We start from the raw sequence: 19,231 nt of genomic DNA, 5'->3' as shown, positions 1-19,231 counted from the left end.
TGCTACAATACCAGGGTCAATGTTGTATTGTGAATCTGCTTTTCTTATGAGCGATTAGTATCCATTTCTTTCAGGAAGAAACTCCCCTTTCACTTCAAGGAATAGCCTTGGCCTGCTGGGGGCCTCAGACAATCATAGCCGTTTTCTCACCAAGTAAACCTTGCAAGCTCCAACTCATCCCTTCGCAGTGCTATAATAAGACAACCAAGAAGGCAGAACTTCGGCTTTTGCTTTTATATGTTCGTAGCAAGACTTCATGATTTTGAGAAAAAAGGTTTTGCCTGCAATCAGCCTCTCTGAAGGTTTAATCCCTAGTTGTCTTACTCTAGCTTTAAGGAGATGAAAGGATGAAGGAGTAAAAATTTGCAGGTTCAGTACTAGATGATGGATCAGAAGGAGCAGGAAAATCTATCAGTGTGGTTCAGCCGGAATATAGGACACAGTGACCAGGACAGAGAGGGTTGCAAGAAGGCACAGGAGAGCCGTGCAAGGAAATGCAACTGTGCTGGGAAGCCCAGTTGCAGGAGTTCCTGGAGACACTGCAGTCTCCTCACTCAGCATGGGGGAATGTTCAGAGGCCAGAGGCCACACCATGGGATGATGCCAAGGCCAAAGCCTGCCAGTGGCCTAGGGGAGAGTGGGCCATCTGGCACCTGCCTGCACTGAGTGGGGAAGCAGAACAGGCCTTTCGGAGCCTGGAAGCCAGGGATCAGGAGGACTATGGGAAAGTGGAGGCCGCCATCTTGCGAGGGGAAGCCCTGAGAATGGAGGTGCAGCGCCAGCACTTCAGGCAATTCCGCTGCCAGGAGGTTGAAAACCCCCGAAGGATTCACAGCCAGCTCCAGGAACTTTGCCACCAGTAGCTGAAGCCAGAGAGATGTACCAAGGAGCAAATCCTGGAGCTGCTGATCCTGGAGCAGTTCCTGGCCAGCCTGCCACTGGAACTGCAGAGCTGGATCTGGGCAGGAGGGCGGGATACCTGTTCCCAAGCTGTGGCCCTTGCGGAGGACTTTCTGATGAGCCAGTGAGAGGCCAAGACAGGGAAATGGCAGGTGAGGCTATCATCTGTGCAGAATATACCATTCGTCAGGTAAAAATGGATAGAATAACACTGAAGACTGAAATTCTCTAGACCAGCATAATTGCAGTCGCTGAATGCTATTTCAGCTAGGAACTCTTTGATATGAAGTCCAGCAATCACAATTTAAAAAAAAGTTATCCCCTCCTCTGAAATGTATGTTTCTCTTATATTGGCGGAAATTCCACACTTGTGGGGCAGTTATAAACTATACCTATCTTTCTACCAGTACTGGTAGAATGTTATTAGTATTTCTTCCAGTTTAATACTACTGTTTTATACAATGCAGGACTTTTTATATTTCCCAAGCCTGTCAAAGATAATGTATTCCCAAAGTCTTGTTTCTATAGGTTTTATTGGAGTTTTATTGGAATTGTCTTGCTGAGCCTCAAAACAGACCTGGAAGTTAGGTTAAGGTTGTCACTTTTTAATTTTTAGCAGGTCGACAGTGCTTTTAGAAGCTGCATGACAGGATAGGAAATCCATAGGTGTCGTTTTTCTTAGCATGTAGATGCAATGATGGAAGAAGCACTGAATCTGTTGGAATTCCGCCTGTCATGGCTCTTTTATGGGCCCAAAAGCTATGAAGGAAAAAAGAAATTGGCAACCCTTCTTGGTAATCAAAATTATGCAGCTTGTGTCTTATGGATTTAGGTGAGCAGAAAGTGTGTCTTGACCCAGCCTCATTCCTTTGCAGGAGGAGGAAGTGGATTCTCTGGATGTGGAGGAGGAACTCACAGACACTTCACAGAGGCAGAGCTACAAAAAGCCAAGCAGAATGGTGATGAGGAGATGATCTATGAGTTGGTTAAGGATTCATTGTGTTACTAAGTCTGCAGTTTTATATACTCTTCCCAGGAGTAAGTGCCATGGATCTCAATGGGACTTACTTCTGGGGATATATATGTATAGGCTTATGCTGTTTTAGTGTTCTGCATCATTCATCTTTGTGGAGTGATAGAGGGACCATACAGAGGGCCTGTTTGCACATTATGACAGCCCACCATAGGTTAACTTACCCATGGGGGCTGTAATATTGTGCCGTGAGCTGCTGGGCACCATTTTTTCCATGGCCCTTGGGCTGAAGGAGGTTCAACAACCCTGGCCTACACATGTGTGTATATATGGTTTATACATATATAGTTTGTATTGGGTGGGGAACATTTGGCCAACATGTTGTTGGACTTCAACTCACGTCAGCCCCAGCCAGCATGGCCAATGGTCAGGGCTGCTGGGAGGTGTAGTCCAACAACAGCAGGGGGATATAGGCTCCCCCACCCCTTGTTGTATATGGTTATCTTTAAAGTCCTGAACAGCTTGGGACCAGGGTATCTATAGCTCTTCCATATGTTCCTGTCAGTTCAACAGGTAGGCCCTATTCAGTTCAACATTTAAGGCCTTACTCCAGATGCCTTGATCCTATGAAACATGCCAGGCAACAACTAGGAGTAGGGCCTTTTCTGTTGTGGCACCCACCTTGTGGAATGGTGTGCCAAGTGATTTCCATCAGATCCCAGCACTAAATTGACTGAAGCAGCCAGCTAAAACATGACTCTTTAGGAAAGCTTTGGTTGAGCACCCTTTTGGCTTACTATGTTTAAGTCTGTTCCCTTCATGAGTCCTACTTTTAGGAATTGTTCTTTTACTGCTCCTATTAGGCTATGTTACTACTATTTTCTTCTTATAGTTGTTTTAGGAGTTCTTGATTGCTATATATGTTTTTATATATTGTATGTTTTATTTTGTAAACTGTGTTTAATGTATATTTTAAAAGACAGGATATAAAGTTTTAAAAATAAAATATATATCTGCCAATTTAGGATAACGTTCCGAGCATCTGATGAAATGGACTTTGATCCACAGAAGCCTATACAATAACACATGCCAATTTTTAAGGTGCCTCCATTGTTTCTCTTTCTACTGTTGCCCACACCAGCTCTGATTACTTTCTCAGGCAATGTTTCAAATAAAATCTCTCCACAAAGAACTGTTACATTGAGGAGTGAAGCCTTTATCTCAACTGCCCTGAGGCTGAGGAATAAACATGCCCCCAAGAACTCTATTCACTTTTTAAAATGTTGAGAAACACTTCTCTACCATGGCCTCTTTATTTGTTTTTAACTCTGAATTCTAACTGCTGGGACAGAAACAACCAGGGTGGGGTATTTGCTCTCCTGACCTGCTTGTGGGCTGCCTGGATTTATTTATTTAATTTCTATACCGCACTGTGGGAAACAAGATGCCAGACTAGATGGGCCTTTGGTCTGATTCAGCAGGGCTCCTATGCTTAATCAGTGGATCCCACTGAGTTCGCTTGAACCTACATTTGGTTAAATCCATTTAGCAGCACAGATTATTGGCCTAATCCCCTGGGTATGTGTCCTATAAAACTCCATTGAAACAACAGACACAAGAGAGTTACCATGTTCTTGTGTAGCTGCCTGGACTGGTCTATCTTTTTTTGCTGCTCAGAGTGAAACAAAATTATACCTCTTCCCACTGTACCTCAGGGCTCAGTCCTGGGCCCAGTGCTCTTCAACATCTTTATTAATGACTTGGATGAGGAGGTGCAGGGGATGATCAAATTTGCAGATGACACAAAATTGGGCGGGATAGCTAATACTTTGGAAGCAGAAAGAAAATTCAAAGTGATCTTGATAGGCTGGAGCGCTGGGATGAAAACAACAGAATGAAATCTAACAGGGATAAATACCAAGTTCTGCACCTAGGAAAAAGAAACCAAATGCAGAGTTACAAGATGAGCGATACTTGGCTCAACAATGCTACAAATGAGGAGGCTCTTGTTGTAGATCACAAGCTGAATATGAGCCAACAATGTGATGTGGCTGCAAAAAAGGCAAATGCTGTTTTGGGCTGCATTAATAGAGGTATAGCTTCCAACTCACGTGAAGTACTAATTCCCCTCTACTCAGCACTGATTAGGCCTCATCTTGAGTACTATATCCAGTTCTGGGCACCACACTTTAAGAACGATGCCGGCAAACTGGAAAAGGTTCAGAGGAGGGCAACGAATATGATCAGAGGACTGGAAACAAAGCCCTCTGAGGAGAGACTGAAAGAACTAGGCATGTTTAGCCTTGAGAAGAGAAGACTGAGGGGAGATATGATAGCACTCTTTAAGTACTTGGAAGGTTTTATTTATTTATTTATTTATTGCATTTATATCCCGCCTTTTTTCCTCTTGCAAGGAACCCAAGGCGGCTTACATTATCCTCCTCCTCTCCGTTTTATCCTCACAACAACCCTGTGAGGTAGGTTCGGCTGAGCGTCTGTGACTGGCCCAAAGTCACCCAGTGCGCTTCCATGGCTGAGTGGGGGCTAGAACCCAGTTTTCCTGGCTCCCAGTCCAACACTCTAGCCACTACACCACACTGGCTCTCAGTGTTGTCACACTGGTTGTCACAGAGAGGAAGGCCAGGATCTCTTCTCGATCACCCCAGAGTGCAGGACATGGAATAATGGGCTCAAGTTACAGGAAGCCAGATTCTGGCTGAACATCAGGAAAAAAATTCCTGTTACAGCAATACGACAATGGAACTGATTTCCTAGGGAGGTGGTTGGCCCTCCCACACTGGAGGCATTCAAGATGAAGCTGGACAGCCATCTGACAGGGATGCTTTGACTTGGATTCCTGCATTGAGCAGGGGATTGGTCTTGATGGTCTTATAGGCCCCTTCCAACCCTACTATTCTATGATATGATTCTTTCTTTCTACGTATACTGAACAGCATAAAACAATAGCACAGGAAATAATGAGGAGTTGAGCAGCATACAATTTTCAACGTTTATGATGGCTCTGGGTTTTAGTCAGAACTCTAAAGGAGGTATCCGAAGTGCTCAACCCATTTTGGGGACAGGGTTCGGTGCCTTGGATACCTTCTTAAGAGTTCTGGCTGGTTCTGACTGAAACCCAGACTGGATCACCATCCCACTGAAATAGGAGACACCAGCCTCCACTAGTTCCTGAGAGGCATCTGATTGCTCGTTGTGTGAAGCAGAATGCTGAGCGATGCTTTTAACCAGCGGTCTGGTATTTCCTGTAAAGTTCAGCCTGTGTTTCGTGCCACAAACCTGGAGTTTTCTGCCACCACCTACCTAATACATCATGTCAGGTTTCTGAGTATCACCCCAAACACTGACATTCTCGTTCTATCCTCTCAAAACCTCAGGCCGAGCTTTGTGCTATTATTATGCTGGTTTTGCCACAAACCCCGAGTTTGTGCCGCCACCTACAAGTGTATACTTGACATATCCAGTGGGGAAAGGGTTCTTAGTAAACGACCTGAGTAAACACAAAGAGAAATGGTTATGGTCAAGAATGCAATTCTCCAGACTACTGTTGGAATAATCCCTTGTTGGGTTTTTAGGGTGCTAAGCAGGAATCCCAACTGGTCCTTGCCCAAGGGCCATACTATCTAAATTTCAGTGAAGAGGAAGCAAAAATAGGGGATGGCATGGATGCAAGAAAATATAGTTAAACATATTAGATTTCCTATGGCGGAATGGGGACACTAAAGGGTTAAGCCAATGACTTCATGGAATAGGAAAGGTTTTGAATGAAAACAAACTTCCTCCTGTATTTCCCTTTATTTGGGGCTAGTGAATGCACCTCTTTTTTCATCCTCAGCCTATACACCTCTATTTACTTCTCCCCACCCTGCTTTTCCCGAAAATGTGGGCTCTCCCACACTGGAGGCGTTCCAGACGAGGCTGGACAGCCATCTGTCAGGGATGCTCTGACTTGGATTCCTGCATTGAGCAGGTGGTTGGACTCGATGGCCCTGTAGGCCCCTTCCAACCCTACTATTCTATGATTCTATGAAAAGGCCCTTTAACTCACCTCTCCTGCAGCCGCTGTGAAGCAAAATTCCCTCCAAAGAAGAAGGGGCTTCCCTATTGACATGCCAAATCCCGTCCCAATTTTTTCCAGTGTACTAGAAATCAAAGTTTAACACTTTTAAGTGACCCAGAAAAACAGCCCAGAGAAACCATCTTGTTCGCTTTCCCCCGCCTATTCACTCCTCACAATAAAAACACCATTTGTAAACTTTTTGGAGCAGAAACTCATCCCTTTCTGTCTTTTGCCCTAGCATATCTTTTCCCACAATAATAAGCACAAACTGCACTTGAAGGCTTCCAGCAGGCAGGAGAAGTGAAAGAGGTGATTTTCGCCTCTTCTGGACAGGCCTCTTTTAAACTTTTCCCCTCTAGATGGGCCTCTGAGCTACTAGGGCCATAAAGCAGGGCCCACTGCAAACCAGGGAGAGGATTTGGAATAGTCAGAGGATTCTGTAGGCATGAAAGAAAAAAACACCCTTTGTTTTAAAAATTGAACACGAAGTGCTTGAGCGAAGCCCTTCTGTGGGAAATTAGAAATAGCTGAAGCCCTGGCAACAATAAAAGAAAGATGAAGGGGGGGCAGGGTTGGCAGTTGGGAGCCCATTGGTGACAGTTGAAAATCGCCATTGATGTGAAAAACTGCAGCTGTTCAGAACCATCCCAAACAGTTTCCTGCAAGAGAAAGGTGGGAGACAGACTGAAGTACTGACAAATTCCTGAGACTGAGGGAAAAATATAGGAACAAGGTGATATATAACTCCGGAAGTTAAAGCAGGTTACTATATCCCAAAAGCACAGTTAAAAAAGGTGGGAAATGTCAAAAGTGAAGAAGAGAGGATAACCAAGGTGTGTATTTGTTTTGTTTCTTACATGTCTATCCCACCCTTTTTTGCCAAGATGGTGAACGTGGTCCTCGTGATCTTCCTCTTCCTCCTCCTCCTCCTCCCCTCACAACAAGCCTGTGAGGTAGATTAAGCTGAGAGTCAGTCACTGGCCCAAAGTCATCCAGTGAGCTTCATGGGCCTGTGGGGACTTGAACGTGGATCTCCCCAGTCCCAGACCAACACTCGAACCACAACATCATGGCAAAGGGGAAGCATCGTATAAGAACTCAGATTATGAAAAAGAGAAGAGTAAAGAAAAAAAAGCTGAAGAGATGTGTGTTCCTTGAGTAAAAACACAAAAAGGGAGAAAATTGATGTGTTCAGACTGAGTTTATGGAAAGAATTGCTGGAGTCTGCAGTAAGCTTTTGCTGGTGGTTGTTTTTACAGAGAAACCTAGAGACTTTCAGAAGCCACACGCAAAGTTGGCGTAGGCAGTTTGGTACCTCAACATTGCTTAACCAAACTTTTCCACAAAAGTGGAGATAATTACATAATGTGCTGTCATATTGGGAAGGCCACTCTTTAGTACAATTTGCGGTATAATATAACTTTACAGCAGTACTCATCATATCGTATGCGGCCACCATATAGATGAACCAAGTGCCATTGGAAGGCTGCACCACCCCCTGCCCCCCAGGATAAACATCACGGCAAGGGGGGAACCATAGAAGGAAGAGCTGCAGGGAGCTTGTTTTGCCCTTCCTTGCCAGAAAGAGCACCTGTAAGAACTTCAGAATGAAGAACTGGCACCTGAGTTTTGCTTCCTTTTTCCTCCTCTGTCCCAATCCCTTTTCCTGTTGTGTTGTATCTTTTAGATTGCAACCTTGAGGAGTAAATTGTTTCTGAATACAGGAAATAATGTGTCATAACATAACAAACTTATATCCTGTACAACAGGTCTGTGCCAGCCTAATCAATGGTTAGATTTTTTCCTGTGTACTATTTACTTATTTTTAAAAGGGCTTAGGTGGGATGTAAACAAAACAAGAGAAGCTTTTTGTGGCTCCCAGCTTGTCTTGACTATATCCAAGAAAGGGTCTCTAAAGTTTGCTGATAATCCCCTTTTCCCACCTTGAAATCTTAACAAGGACACCTGGTTGCCAACATCTTTGCTGGCTTGGCTCCTGTGTTCTTAGCAACTGCATGCAAGGCAGAATAAGAGCAGGTATAGCCTTTCCTAGAATGATAATGCAATGGTGAGAAAAACTTTACTTTTAAAATACCTGCCTGGCACATAGCTATTACTGCACAAGGCTGCTATCTCTAGTCGAAGTGACAGTGCTGGTGGTTAAAGGGCGTTAAAAGGAATGTAATATAGCTTGTGTGGTTTCAGCACAGCATGGTGGATAAGATGTCAAATGTTGAACCAGGAAGGCCTTACTTTAAATCTCACCTCAACCATACATTTACTAAGTAGCCTTCAGCAATCTCTTGCCTTCAGTCTCTATATCTGATATATGAATAATACTGGATTACCTTACGAGCTTGTTCTAAGGATTACAAAGACACATATACATTAAGTTCTGTACGTGTTCTCTCTTCATAGGGCCAACAGCATTTTCTTCTCCTTTGCTTCCTTCTTTATCCATCCCATATATTTCTTCCCTACCTTATCCATCAAACCAACACGCACCATAAATAAAGCATCAGAGGCAAAAGTAACTTCCTCCCAAAGTCTCAAGGCTTTAGTAAAGCATTATGCCAGGGAGAAGGGCCTGAGTCAAATGGATTTCCTAACATGGCCTCCTGCTGCTACAATAGGAGGGTCAATGTTGCATATGAATCTACTTTTCTTATGCGTGATTAGTATCCATTTCTTTCAGGAAGCAACTCCTTTTCACTTCAGAGAATGGCCTTGGCCTGCAGGTAGCCTTAGACAATCAGCCCTTTTGTCAGCAAGGAAAACTTACATGTTCCGAGTATTCCCTTTGCAGTGCTACAGCAAGACAAGCAAGAAGTCAGAAGTTGGGCTTTACCTCTTCTATGTTCCTAGCAAAACTTCATGGTTTGGGGAACAAAAGGTTTTGCCTGCAATCAGCCTCTCTGAAAGTTTTATCCCTAGTCTTACTCTAGATTTAAGGAGATAAAAGGATGAAGGAGCAAAAATATGCAGGTTCAGTACTAGATGATGGATCAGAAGGAGCAGGAAAATCTATCAGTGTGGCTCAGCCGGAATATAGGACACAGCGACCAGGACGGAGAGGATTGCAAGAAGGCACAGGAGAGCCGTGCAAGGAAATGCAGCAGCGCTGGGAAGCCCAGTTGCAGGAGTTCCTGGAGACACTGCAGTCTCCTCACTCAGCATGGGGAAACCTTCGGCTGCCAGAGGCCACACCGTGGGACGATACCAAGGCTTTTCTGGCCTCCTTTGAGCAAGTGGCCAAGGCCTGCCAGTGGCCTAGAGGCGAGTGGGCGGCTCGGCTCCTGCCAGCACTGAGCGGAGAAGCAGAAGAGGCCTTTCGGAGCCTGGAAGCCAGGGATCAGGAGGACTATGGGAAAGTGAAGGCCGCCATCTTGCGCGGGGAAGCCCTGAGAATGGAGGCGCAGCGCCAGCACTTCAGGCAGTTCTGCTGCCAGGAGGTTGGGGACCCCCGAAGGCTTCACAGCCAGCTCCAGGAGCTTTGCCGCCAGTGGCTGAAGCCGGAGAGACACAGCAAGGAGCAGATCCTGGAGCTGCTGATCCTGGAGCAGTTCCTGGCCAGCCTGCCGCCGGAACTGCAGAGCTGGATCCGAGCAGGAGGGCCGGACACCTGCTCCCAGGCCGTGGCCCTGGCGGAGGACTTCCTGATGAGCCAGCGAGAGGCCGAGGGAGGGAAGTGGCAGGTGAGGCTTTCATCCGCGTAAAAGTGGATTGAGTTAATAACATGTAGGAAAGGCTGAAATCCTCCAGACTAGCATAACTGCAGCTACTGAACACTATTTCAAATAGGGGCTTCTTTGGCCAAATAATCCCTTGACATCAATATAACGTAATAATTTCCCACCCCAGTTTTTGTTTTTCATTTTAAATATGGCTAAGTACCATTAAAAACACACACCATATATTTAAATTTTTAAAATTCCACATTTTTTTGCAGTTATAAACTGTATCTATCTTTCCCCTCGTATTGGTAAATTATTATTATATATTATTATTATTTCTTCCACTTTCATACTACTGATAATGCAGGACTTTTTATGTTCCCTAATCCTGTTAATGACCCAAGCCTCTTTCTAGAGGTTTATTGGAATTGTATTGGAATGTTGGTTTGTATTAAATGTATTATAACAAGAAGAGAGAGTTCCAGACATGTGCTAATGTATTTTCTATCTAAAGCACAACCGTAATGATTAATTGTAATTAGCAGGTATTGACAACTGGTCCTCATTAATAACCATCTCTCACCAAAAATATTTTATTGTTTATTCTCTATCATTCCTCCAGCAGTTTTCAGGATAGGAAAGCCTTCGCTTAACCTTAAAACAGACTAGCAGAGTAGATTAAGGTTGCCACTTATATATTTTTGGCAGGATGATTGTGCTTTTAGCAGCTTTGTGACACGATAGGAAATCCATAGCTGTGGTTTTTCTTAGTGTGTAGATGCGATGATGGAAGCACTGCACCTGTTGGAATTTCGTCTGATTCGTCTGCTAAGGTTCTTTTATGGGCCCAGAAATTGTGAAGGAAAAAAGAAACTGCCAACCCTCCTTGGTAATCAAAATTATGCAGCTTGTGTCCTATGGATTTAAGTGCTTAGAACGCGTGTCTTGAGCCTACAGATAACACTCTGAGCCTCATTCCTTTGTAGGAGGAGGAAGTGGATTCTCTGGATGTGGAGCAGGAACTAGCAGACACTGCACAGAAGCAGACCTACAAAAAAGCCAAGCAGAATGGTGATGGGGAGATGATCTATGTGTTGGGTAAGGATTCATTGTGTTACTAAGTCTGCAGTTATATACGCTCTTACCAGGAGTAAGTGCCATGGATCTCAGTGGGATTTACTTCTGAGGATATCTCTATAGGCTTATGCTGTAAGTGTTCTGCATTTTTCATGTTTGTAGGGTGATAGAAGGGTCACATATAGAGAAAGACCAAGATCGATGGACCTAACATTCTGGGTGGACAAGGAATACTGACAGATGCAACTTGTCATGCAGGAATGAAAAAAGCTGCAGGAGATAAATTAACTTGTCTACATGACTATGACCTCTTTTTGCATCTGGTCACCCTAGATGTTCCAGATTCAGTAATCTCTAAAGAAAAAAAGCCTTTCTGCAAGATAAACAAAAAACAGTGGAGTACAGATCATCTAAGCAATGCAGCTTTACTTCTGGATTAATCCAGCTTTTCAAGATTTCCTCTTGAGTCAATTTCACCTTGTTTGGGGTTTCCTAAAACAATATGCTTCGGAAAAGCATGTAGTTGCAATGTTGTTGAAAGAAATCCTTGCAAAACCTGAACTGCTAGATCAAAGTGAAACTTGCCCCTGTAAGGCTTCCTCTCCTCTGCACATACTGAGAAGTATTTAAAAGAGCAAGTAACTCCATTCAAGTGGGAAGGTTCATTGTGAAAAGGGGTCAACCAGCTATGAACCTGGCCCAGCGAGGGACAGTAACAACATGCGCTTATGCATGACTACTCAGAAATAAGACCCATTGATTTAACTGGTACTTACTCTTAGGTAAGTGTGTAAAAGATCGCAGTTTAAGGGGTCTCTGGCTATGTCCTTAAACAGTGACCAAAGGAAGACTGGACTCCTGGGGCTGTTGTGCAAAAAAGGGGATTTTGGCAAGGGCATTTTTTCCTAACCCTTTAACACAAGCTGTCTGTTTCAAAATACATTCTTGTACAGAAGTCTTCAAGGAATAGGAAAGATTTGCATCCCTGCATCTGGTCACCTTAAGGATGAAAGCATGGGCTGGTTCCCTTTCTAAAATCTCTCTTCTGTCCTTCACAGGCAGTGGAATCAAATGCCCAAGTCCCTCCAGTTCCTTGCTTCCTCCAGAAGAAGAAATGGTCAAAGCTGGGCTGAATGGGGTATGTGACATTCTTATAGGTCAATTTGCTTTGTTTGATGCCAAGGCTATACATGGGCCACAGTAGCAGCTTTGCTTTAGTGACCCCTCTTTGTGTAGTTGGGTTCTTCAGATGCAGATCCCAGCCACATGGGATGCGCTCATGTATAAGTGACTCCCATGCAGCTGGGAGAATATTTCACAGCCACCATAGACTCAAAGACACACAAAATTGTAGCCAAGGGGCCAAACTATGTAGGGGGGAAAACCCAGCTGCAAATGTTGGGTCCTTTTTTTTACTCAGAAAAGTGTAAAGCAGCACCTGCTGAATCATTCCCCCAGCTACAGCTTTTCCCCTTCCAAAACCCTGCCCTTGCTTGATTTTTCCCTCCCTGCTGGGTTATTTGCAGTCCTTGGAGGCCCAAGGATGTGGGGAGTAGTTGTGGGGCAGGGAAGTGGTCCACATCCCCTTTGGCTTGGTACTTCTGTGTGTCAATCTCCTCTCCCCACTTCTGATGTTTACAAATGCTTGGGGACCCATTTTTTGTTAGACATAGCTGGCATGTTGCTTAGCCTTATTTATTTGTTTAAAATATTTCTTGGCCACCTTTCAAGGCAGAAGCCCTCCCAAGGCAGCTTTCAGCAATTAAATATATGAAAACACCTTGAACTTGGCTAACTACTCCCTCCCACTTATGAAACTGGATTCCCTTCCTAACCATGTATACCTTTGCTTTGTTCATAGTGTGTGCCATATTGATACTTTAAGTAAGGACCTTTCTGACTCCCCATATTTAACAAAAAGCAACAACAAAATGACTTTCCCCACAAAATTATGCAGATGAAATAAAGAGAATTTGGGAAGCAGGGAGAATCAGATTTTTGTGTGAAAGGACAGTTCTGATACAGGAAAAGATACTTAAGCTGAGCCATGTGCTCAAAGGCACCCTGCTCCTTAACTCTGCTTGGTGTATGTCTACTCTGAGCCCCTATTTTGCACCAGACTCCAAATGATGGACCTTGAGGTTCTACTAAAAAAACAATAGATTTAGGAAACCTGAAGTCTGCCCACCTCTGCCATAACAGTTAAAATGCCTGTTTATAAGCCTGCCCTGAATATAGATGGATCACTATTTCTGAGCATTCCTAATTAGGGTGATTAAAGGATGACAGAAGGTTGGGTTTTCCCCACTGTTCCATTATATGTTTATGGGTAAACTAACAAGCATACATTTAATGGATTGTGCATTCTGGATTGTGCATTTAAATGCTGTGATCTTGTGTCTGTCCCTAAATGCTGTTTTTGTGTAACAGGATCTGATAAGAGGGGTGGGGGGATATTTTCCTGCTTCCAGATTCTGATGAACCTGCAGGAGACTGAAACATCTTTGCATATGGATGAGCAGACTCTGACACAGCCAAGCCAACAGACCATGTTCTGGCAAGTCTTGGAAGAAGATGATGGGAAAAGAGATTCTTTGGGTAAGGATCTCTTCTGTTCAGGGCCAGTAAACATCAACAGGTCCAAGTACTTGTAGAACATGGAAGAGTACATGAATACAGCAGGGGGCAAAAGGGAGATCTGGATCTTCTGGTAGATCTCTGGGGGATGTGGAGTAGATCAGCAATCGTTTCTGACTCCCAGCAGTTTAACAACAGCAACAACTAAAAGTCTGTCTGTGGTGCTTCCAGACAGAGAGGTCCCAGGTTTAGCTATCAAAAGGCATTGCACAGCTTTTCTTAATGCATGTTTGATGGTAAAAAAAAGGTGGAAGAAGTTGCGTTGTGGTGGACAGCTAGATGAAAATGTCAACCAAGTGTTGAACACCAGTTTGTTGTTCAGTCGTGTCCGACTCTTCGTGACCCCATGGACCATAGCACGCCAGGCCTTCCTGTCCTGCGCTCTCTCCCGGAGCGTGCTCAAGTTCATATTCATTGCATCCGTGATGCTATCTAGCCATCTCATCCTCTGCCGTCCCCTTCTCCTTTGGCCTTCAGTCTTTCCCAGCATCAGGGTCTTTTCCAGGGAGTTTTCTCTTCGCATTAGGTGGCCAAAATATTGAAGCTTCAGCTTCAGTATCTGTCCTTCCAATGAGCACTCAGGGTTGATTTCCTTTAGGATGGACTGATTTGACCTCATTGCAGTCCAGGGGACTCGTAAGAGTCTTCTCCAGCACCACAGTTCGAAAGCATCAATTCTTCGGCGCTCAGCCTTCCTTATAGTCCAGCTCTCACAGCCATACATTACTACTGGGAAAACCATAGCTTTGATTAGACGGACCTTTGTCGGCAAGGTGATGTCTCTGCTTCTTACTATGCTGTCTAGGTTGGCCATAGCTTTCCTCCCAAGGAGCAAGCGTCTTTTAATTTCATGGCTACAGTCACCGTCTGCGGTGATCTTGGAGCCCAAGAAAGTAAAATCTGTCACTGCTTCCATTTCTTCCCCTTCTATATGCCAGGAAGTGATGGGGCCAGATGCCATGATCTTCGTTTTTTTAATGTTGAGTTTCAAACCAGCTTTTGCACTCTCCTCTTTCACCCTCAACAAGAGGCTCTTGAGATCCTCTTCGCTTTCTGCCATTAGGGTGGTATCGTCTGCATATCGGAGGTTGTTGATAATTCTCCCAGCAATCTTAATTCCGACCTCTGATTCATCCAACCCGGCATTTCTCATGATGTACTCTGCATATAAGTTAAATAAGCAGGGTGACAATGTGCAGCCTTGTCGTACTCCTTTCCCAATTTTGAACCAATCGGTTGTTCCATGTCTGGTTCTTACTGTTGCTTCTTGACCCTCGTACAGGTTTCTCAGGAGACAGGTAAGGTGGTCTGGGACTCCCATCACTTTAAGAATTTGCCACAGTTTGTTGTGATCCACACAATCAAAGGCTTTAGCGTAGTCAATGAAGCAGAAATAGAAGTTTTTCTGGAATTCTCTTGCTTTCTCCATGATGCAGCGAATGTTGGCGATTTGATCTCTAGTTCCTCTGCCTCTTCGAAACCCAGCTTGTACTTCCGGTAGTTCTCGGTTCGCATACTGCTGAAGCCTAGCTTGTAGGATTTTGAGCATCACCTTGCTGGCATGTGAAATGAGCGCAATGGTGCGGTAGTTTGAACACTCTTTGGCGTTGCCCTTCTTTGGAATTGGAATGTAAACTGACCTTTTCCAGTCTTGTGGCCACTGTTGAGTGTTCCAGATTTGTTGGCATATTGAATGCAGCACTTTAACAGCATCATCTTTTAGGATTTTAAATAGCTCGGCTGGAATACTGTCATCTCCGCTAGCTTTGTTGTTACTAATGCTTCCTAAGGCCCACTTGACTTCACTCTCTAGGATGTCTGGCTCAAGTTCAGTGACCGCACTATCCTGGCTATCAGGGACATTCAGATCTTTCCTGTATAGTTCTTCTGTGTATTCTTGCCACCTCTTCTTAATCTCATCTGCTTCTGTTAGGTCCCTGCCTTCTTTGTCCTTTATCATGCCCGTCTTTGCACAAAACGTTCCCTTGAGATCTCCAATTTTCTTGAAGAGATCTCTAGTCTTTCCCATTCTGTTGTTTTCCTCGATTTCTTTGCATTGTTCATTTAAGAAGGCCTTCTTGTCTCTCCTTGCTATTCTCTGGAACTCTGCATTCAGTTGGGTATATCTTCCCCTTTCTCCCTTGCTTTTCGCTTCCCTTCTTTCGTGAGCTACTTGTAAAGCCTCATCAGACAGCCACTTGGCTTTCTTGCATTTCGTTTTCTTTGGGATGGATTTCGTTGCTGCCTCCTGAACAATGTTATGGACCTCGGTCCATAGTTCCTCAGGCACTCTGTCTATCAGGTCTAATCCCTGAAATCTATTCCTCACCTCCACTGTATATTCATCAATGGAACCAATTACCTGGGGAGGTGGTGGGCTCTCCCACACTGGAGGCCTTTAAGATGAGGCTGGACAGCCATTTGTCAGGGATGCTCTGACTTGGATTCCTGCATTGAGCAGGGGGTTGGACTCGATGGCCTTGTAGGCCCCTTCCAACCCTACTATTCTATGATTCTATGATTCTATCAGGGATATGATTTAGGTCATACCTGAACGGTTTAGTGGTTTTCCCGACGTTCTTCAATTTAAGCCGAAATTTTGCAAGAAGCAGCTCATGATCTGAGCCACAGTCAGCTCCAGGTCTTGTTTTTACTGACTGTATGGAGCTTCTCCATCTTTGGCTGCAAAGGACATAATCAATCTGATTTCGATATTGACCATCTGGTGATGTCCATGTGTAGAGTCGCCTCTTGTGCTGTTGGAAAAGAGTGTTTGCTATGATCAGCATGTTCCCTTGGCAAAACTCTATTAGCTTTGTCCTGCTTCATTTTGTACACCAAGGCCATGCCTGCCTGTTATCCCGGTGATTTCTTGACTTCCTACTTTAGCATTCCAATCCCCTATGATGAAGAGGACATCTTTTTTTGGTGTTAGTTCTAGAAGGTGTTGTAGGTCTTCATAGAACCGATCAACCTCAGCTTCTTCGGCCTCAGTGGTTGGGGCATAGACTTGAATTACTGTGATGTTGAATGGTTTGCCTTGGATTCGTACTGAGATCATTCTATCATTTTTAAGATTGTACCCCAGTATTGCTTTTCCCACCCTTTTGTTGACTATGAGTGCTACTCCATTTCTTCTAAGGGATTCTTGCCCACAATAGTAGATATGATGGTCACCTGAATTAAATTCGCCCATGTTTATTACATTCTAAAAAGCATTTATAAACAGCTATTGTAGGCTTAGCTTTTTGTAAAGAACCAATTAATTCCTACAAAATTAAAGGAGGTGCTGAAGTATGCATCGCTGTTGGCCCATATATAAAGACCAAAAGGCGCTGTAGTTTAATATATTGCTACCCAGCACTAGACGGTAAGTGATCTTTACTCTGCAGTATTGAAAATGGTAATAACTCGTCATCCAATCCTATTAGCTGATCTAAAGTATAAATTCCACTATTAACCCATTCCTCCACAAAAAGATCAAGAGATATTCCTACCAGCAATACCCTTAAATTCAATTTAATCATTTGAGAAGTATCACTAGGCACTTGTGTTCCAAAACATGCAATAACTTCTGGACACCAGCAGAATTGCCATTTAGTAACTTCATTGGGAAATTTAATACTACCTACTGGCATTAACTGAAATTTTGACCAATTGATAGAATAACCCAAAGTATACCAAATGTATCATTCTAACCTCCTGATAAACAACAAATCATCTGCATATAAAGCCATTTTATATTCAACCTGCTCATGTACAAAACCATACATTTTTCTGTTCTGCCTAATTGCACTCACCAAGGGTTCCAAGCACAAATAAACTATCTAAGGAGAAAGAGGAGAACCCTGCATTGTGCACCTTTCTAAACAAAAGAAACTTGAAAGAATTCCATCTGTCATTACCCATGACATAGGACAGAGATATAAAATTCTAATCCATCTTAAAAATTCATGTGGAAAGCCATTTTTTTCCAAAGTCACAACCATCAAAACAATGGGAAGCTATATGAGAGTGCTATGTTCCTCTGCAGTTCCCTGGACTGGTCCAGGGTTTTTAGCTGCGCAAGGTGTAACAAAACTAAAACTCCTCCCACAGTATATGTGTAAGCTGATAATCAGGAGTTGAGCTGGATACTGTTTTCAAGATTCACAATGGCTGTGAACCATGTTAGCTAATTGGAGCCTCCATATATATATTCAGAGGCAATATGCCACTGAATACCAATTGCTGGGGAGTAACATTGGGAGAAGGCTGATGCTTTGATGCTCTTATGAGCTTCTGAGAAGCATCCGTTTCCAGAGGGGTGGCATAAATGAACACAAATCTGACATCAGGAATGATTTGCATAATTTCATACAAGTTTATCAGGGTTATCTGGATCAATTCTGGGTGGGATCAGGGGGAACAACAAGAATGAGGTAGCAGAAATCTACAAGAGGTGAGCTGAGAATGGATAAAAGTCCTATATATTTCTCTTCAGGTAATAAGAAGAGAAGTTTGATCAAAACAGGGGACTATCAGCAGGGAGAGATCAAGCCAGAGGATACTCTTAGCACAGTGTTTGAAAGAAAGCCACTTCTGACAGCTGAAATTCATGGACAGGAAGGGGAATCCAAAGGGCAATTGAAGAAGCCAGAGGAGAGAAAGAATGAATGCAATGAGTTTGCAGAAGGTCTCGCAAGTGCAACCAACCAAACTTCTACAGTACGCAAAAGGGGGAAAATGCCCTTATTCTCAAAGTATGGTAGAAGGTACCGCTACAAATCAGAACTTGTTATGATGCATACAAGAGAGGATCACTATGAATGCCCCACGTCAGAAGGAACTTTCCAGCAAAAAATATGCCCTGAAGAACGTCGGAGAAATGGAATAGAAGAGAAGCAACGTGAACACTCGGAGTACCTAAAAAGAGATTGTTTGACTGGTTATCATAGTAACCATACAGGGGAGAAACTGTATGACTGTCCTGGCTGTGGTAAAAGCTTCCGTTATAAAAAAGCATTAACAAATCATCAGAGGATTCATAATAAAAAAAAAACACATGAATGTCCTCAATGTGGGAAATGCTTCAGAGGCAGTGAAAAGTTAAAGATCCATCAAAGAATTCATACTGGAGAGAAACCATACAAATGTTCTCAGTGTGGGAGAAACTTCTCTCGGAAAGATAAGTTGATCAGACATCAGAGAACTCACACAGGACAGAGATCTTATGAATACTCCATGTGCAAGAAGAGTTTTGTTAGGAAAGATAAAATGCTGAACCACTGGAGCATTCATTGGGGACACTGATGGAATCTATACTCTGTGGTCGGTAGCTATTTCCCCCAGAGGTTCCCTTTGAGAAACGAATGAGGGATGCTGCCATCAGGATCTGTCGCCACAGATGCTTTCTCCATACCTCTTTAACGTCTACATTACCAACTGTGCAGCCAGTACACATCCCTCAGGGACCTCCAGTTGCTGGCCTCTATTACATTCTGAGAATATTAATTTCTACACAAAAAGTTTTATTAGAAAATTTCAGTATATGAGTAAAAAAAAAGTTGGCAGATATCCTACACATAAAAGTGATTCCCATTGGCCTTAGCAAAACTTAATTTGTCAGTAAAGCTCTTTTGAATTAAACTCTTGTTCCTGTCATTGATTTTCTTTAAGGGAACCCCCATTTTGAGAAGGTTCTGAAACCTCTTGGTTGGTGGGAGGAGGCCTCACCCTTCACTTGGATATCCCACCACTAATGTCCACCACCCGTGGGAAAAACGATCCAATGTATGGGCTTTCTTATTTTTAGTAATGTTTATATTTCAGGGCTTAGAACTTCCCTGTCACTATAACCTAGAGTTCCTTAAGTCAATTATTTCCTACTGCCACCAACTCTCTTAGAATACG

General features: G+C 43.6%; 1 protein-coding gene across 1 annotated transcript in view; it reads left to right on the top strand.

Moving 5' to 3' along the window:
* Positions 1-8,755: 8,755 nt before the first annotated feature.
* LOC146355986 (uncharacterized) overlaps positions 8,756-19,231 on the top strand; it is a 62,662-nt gene continuing 52,186 nt past the window's right edge. The window contains exons 1-5 of the mRNA XM_084829991.1: positions 8,756-9,646; positions 10,612-10,723; positions 11,761-11,840; positions 13,174-13,300; positions 17,823-18,539. Of these exons, the coding sequence (XP_084686117.1) occupies positions 8,915-9,646; positions 10,612-10,723; positions 11,761-11,840; positions 13,174-13,300; positions 17,823-18,539 (1,768 nt within the window). The 5' untranslated portion in view covers positions 8,756-8,914. The remainder of the gene's footprint in view (positions 9,647-10,611; positions 10,724-11,760; positions 11,841-13,173; positions 13,301-17,822; positions 18,540-19,231) is intronic.

This window comes from Heloderma suspectum, chromosome 2, assembly GCF_057233095.1.
Source record: "Heloderma suspectum isolate Gila_16-S chromosome 2, 16-S_ref, whole genome shotgun sequence".
In the NCBI taxonomy this organism is placed as follows: Eukaryota; Metazoa; Chordata; class Lepidosauria; order Squamata; family Helodermatidae; genus Heloderma; species Heloderma suspectum.
The sequence above is the reverse complement of the archived record's forward strand: the minus strand, read 5'-3'. Positions and strand labels throughout refer to the sequence as shown.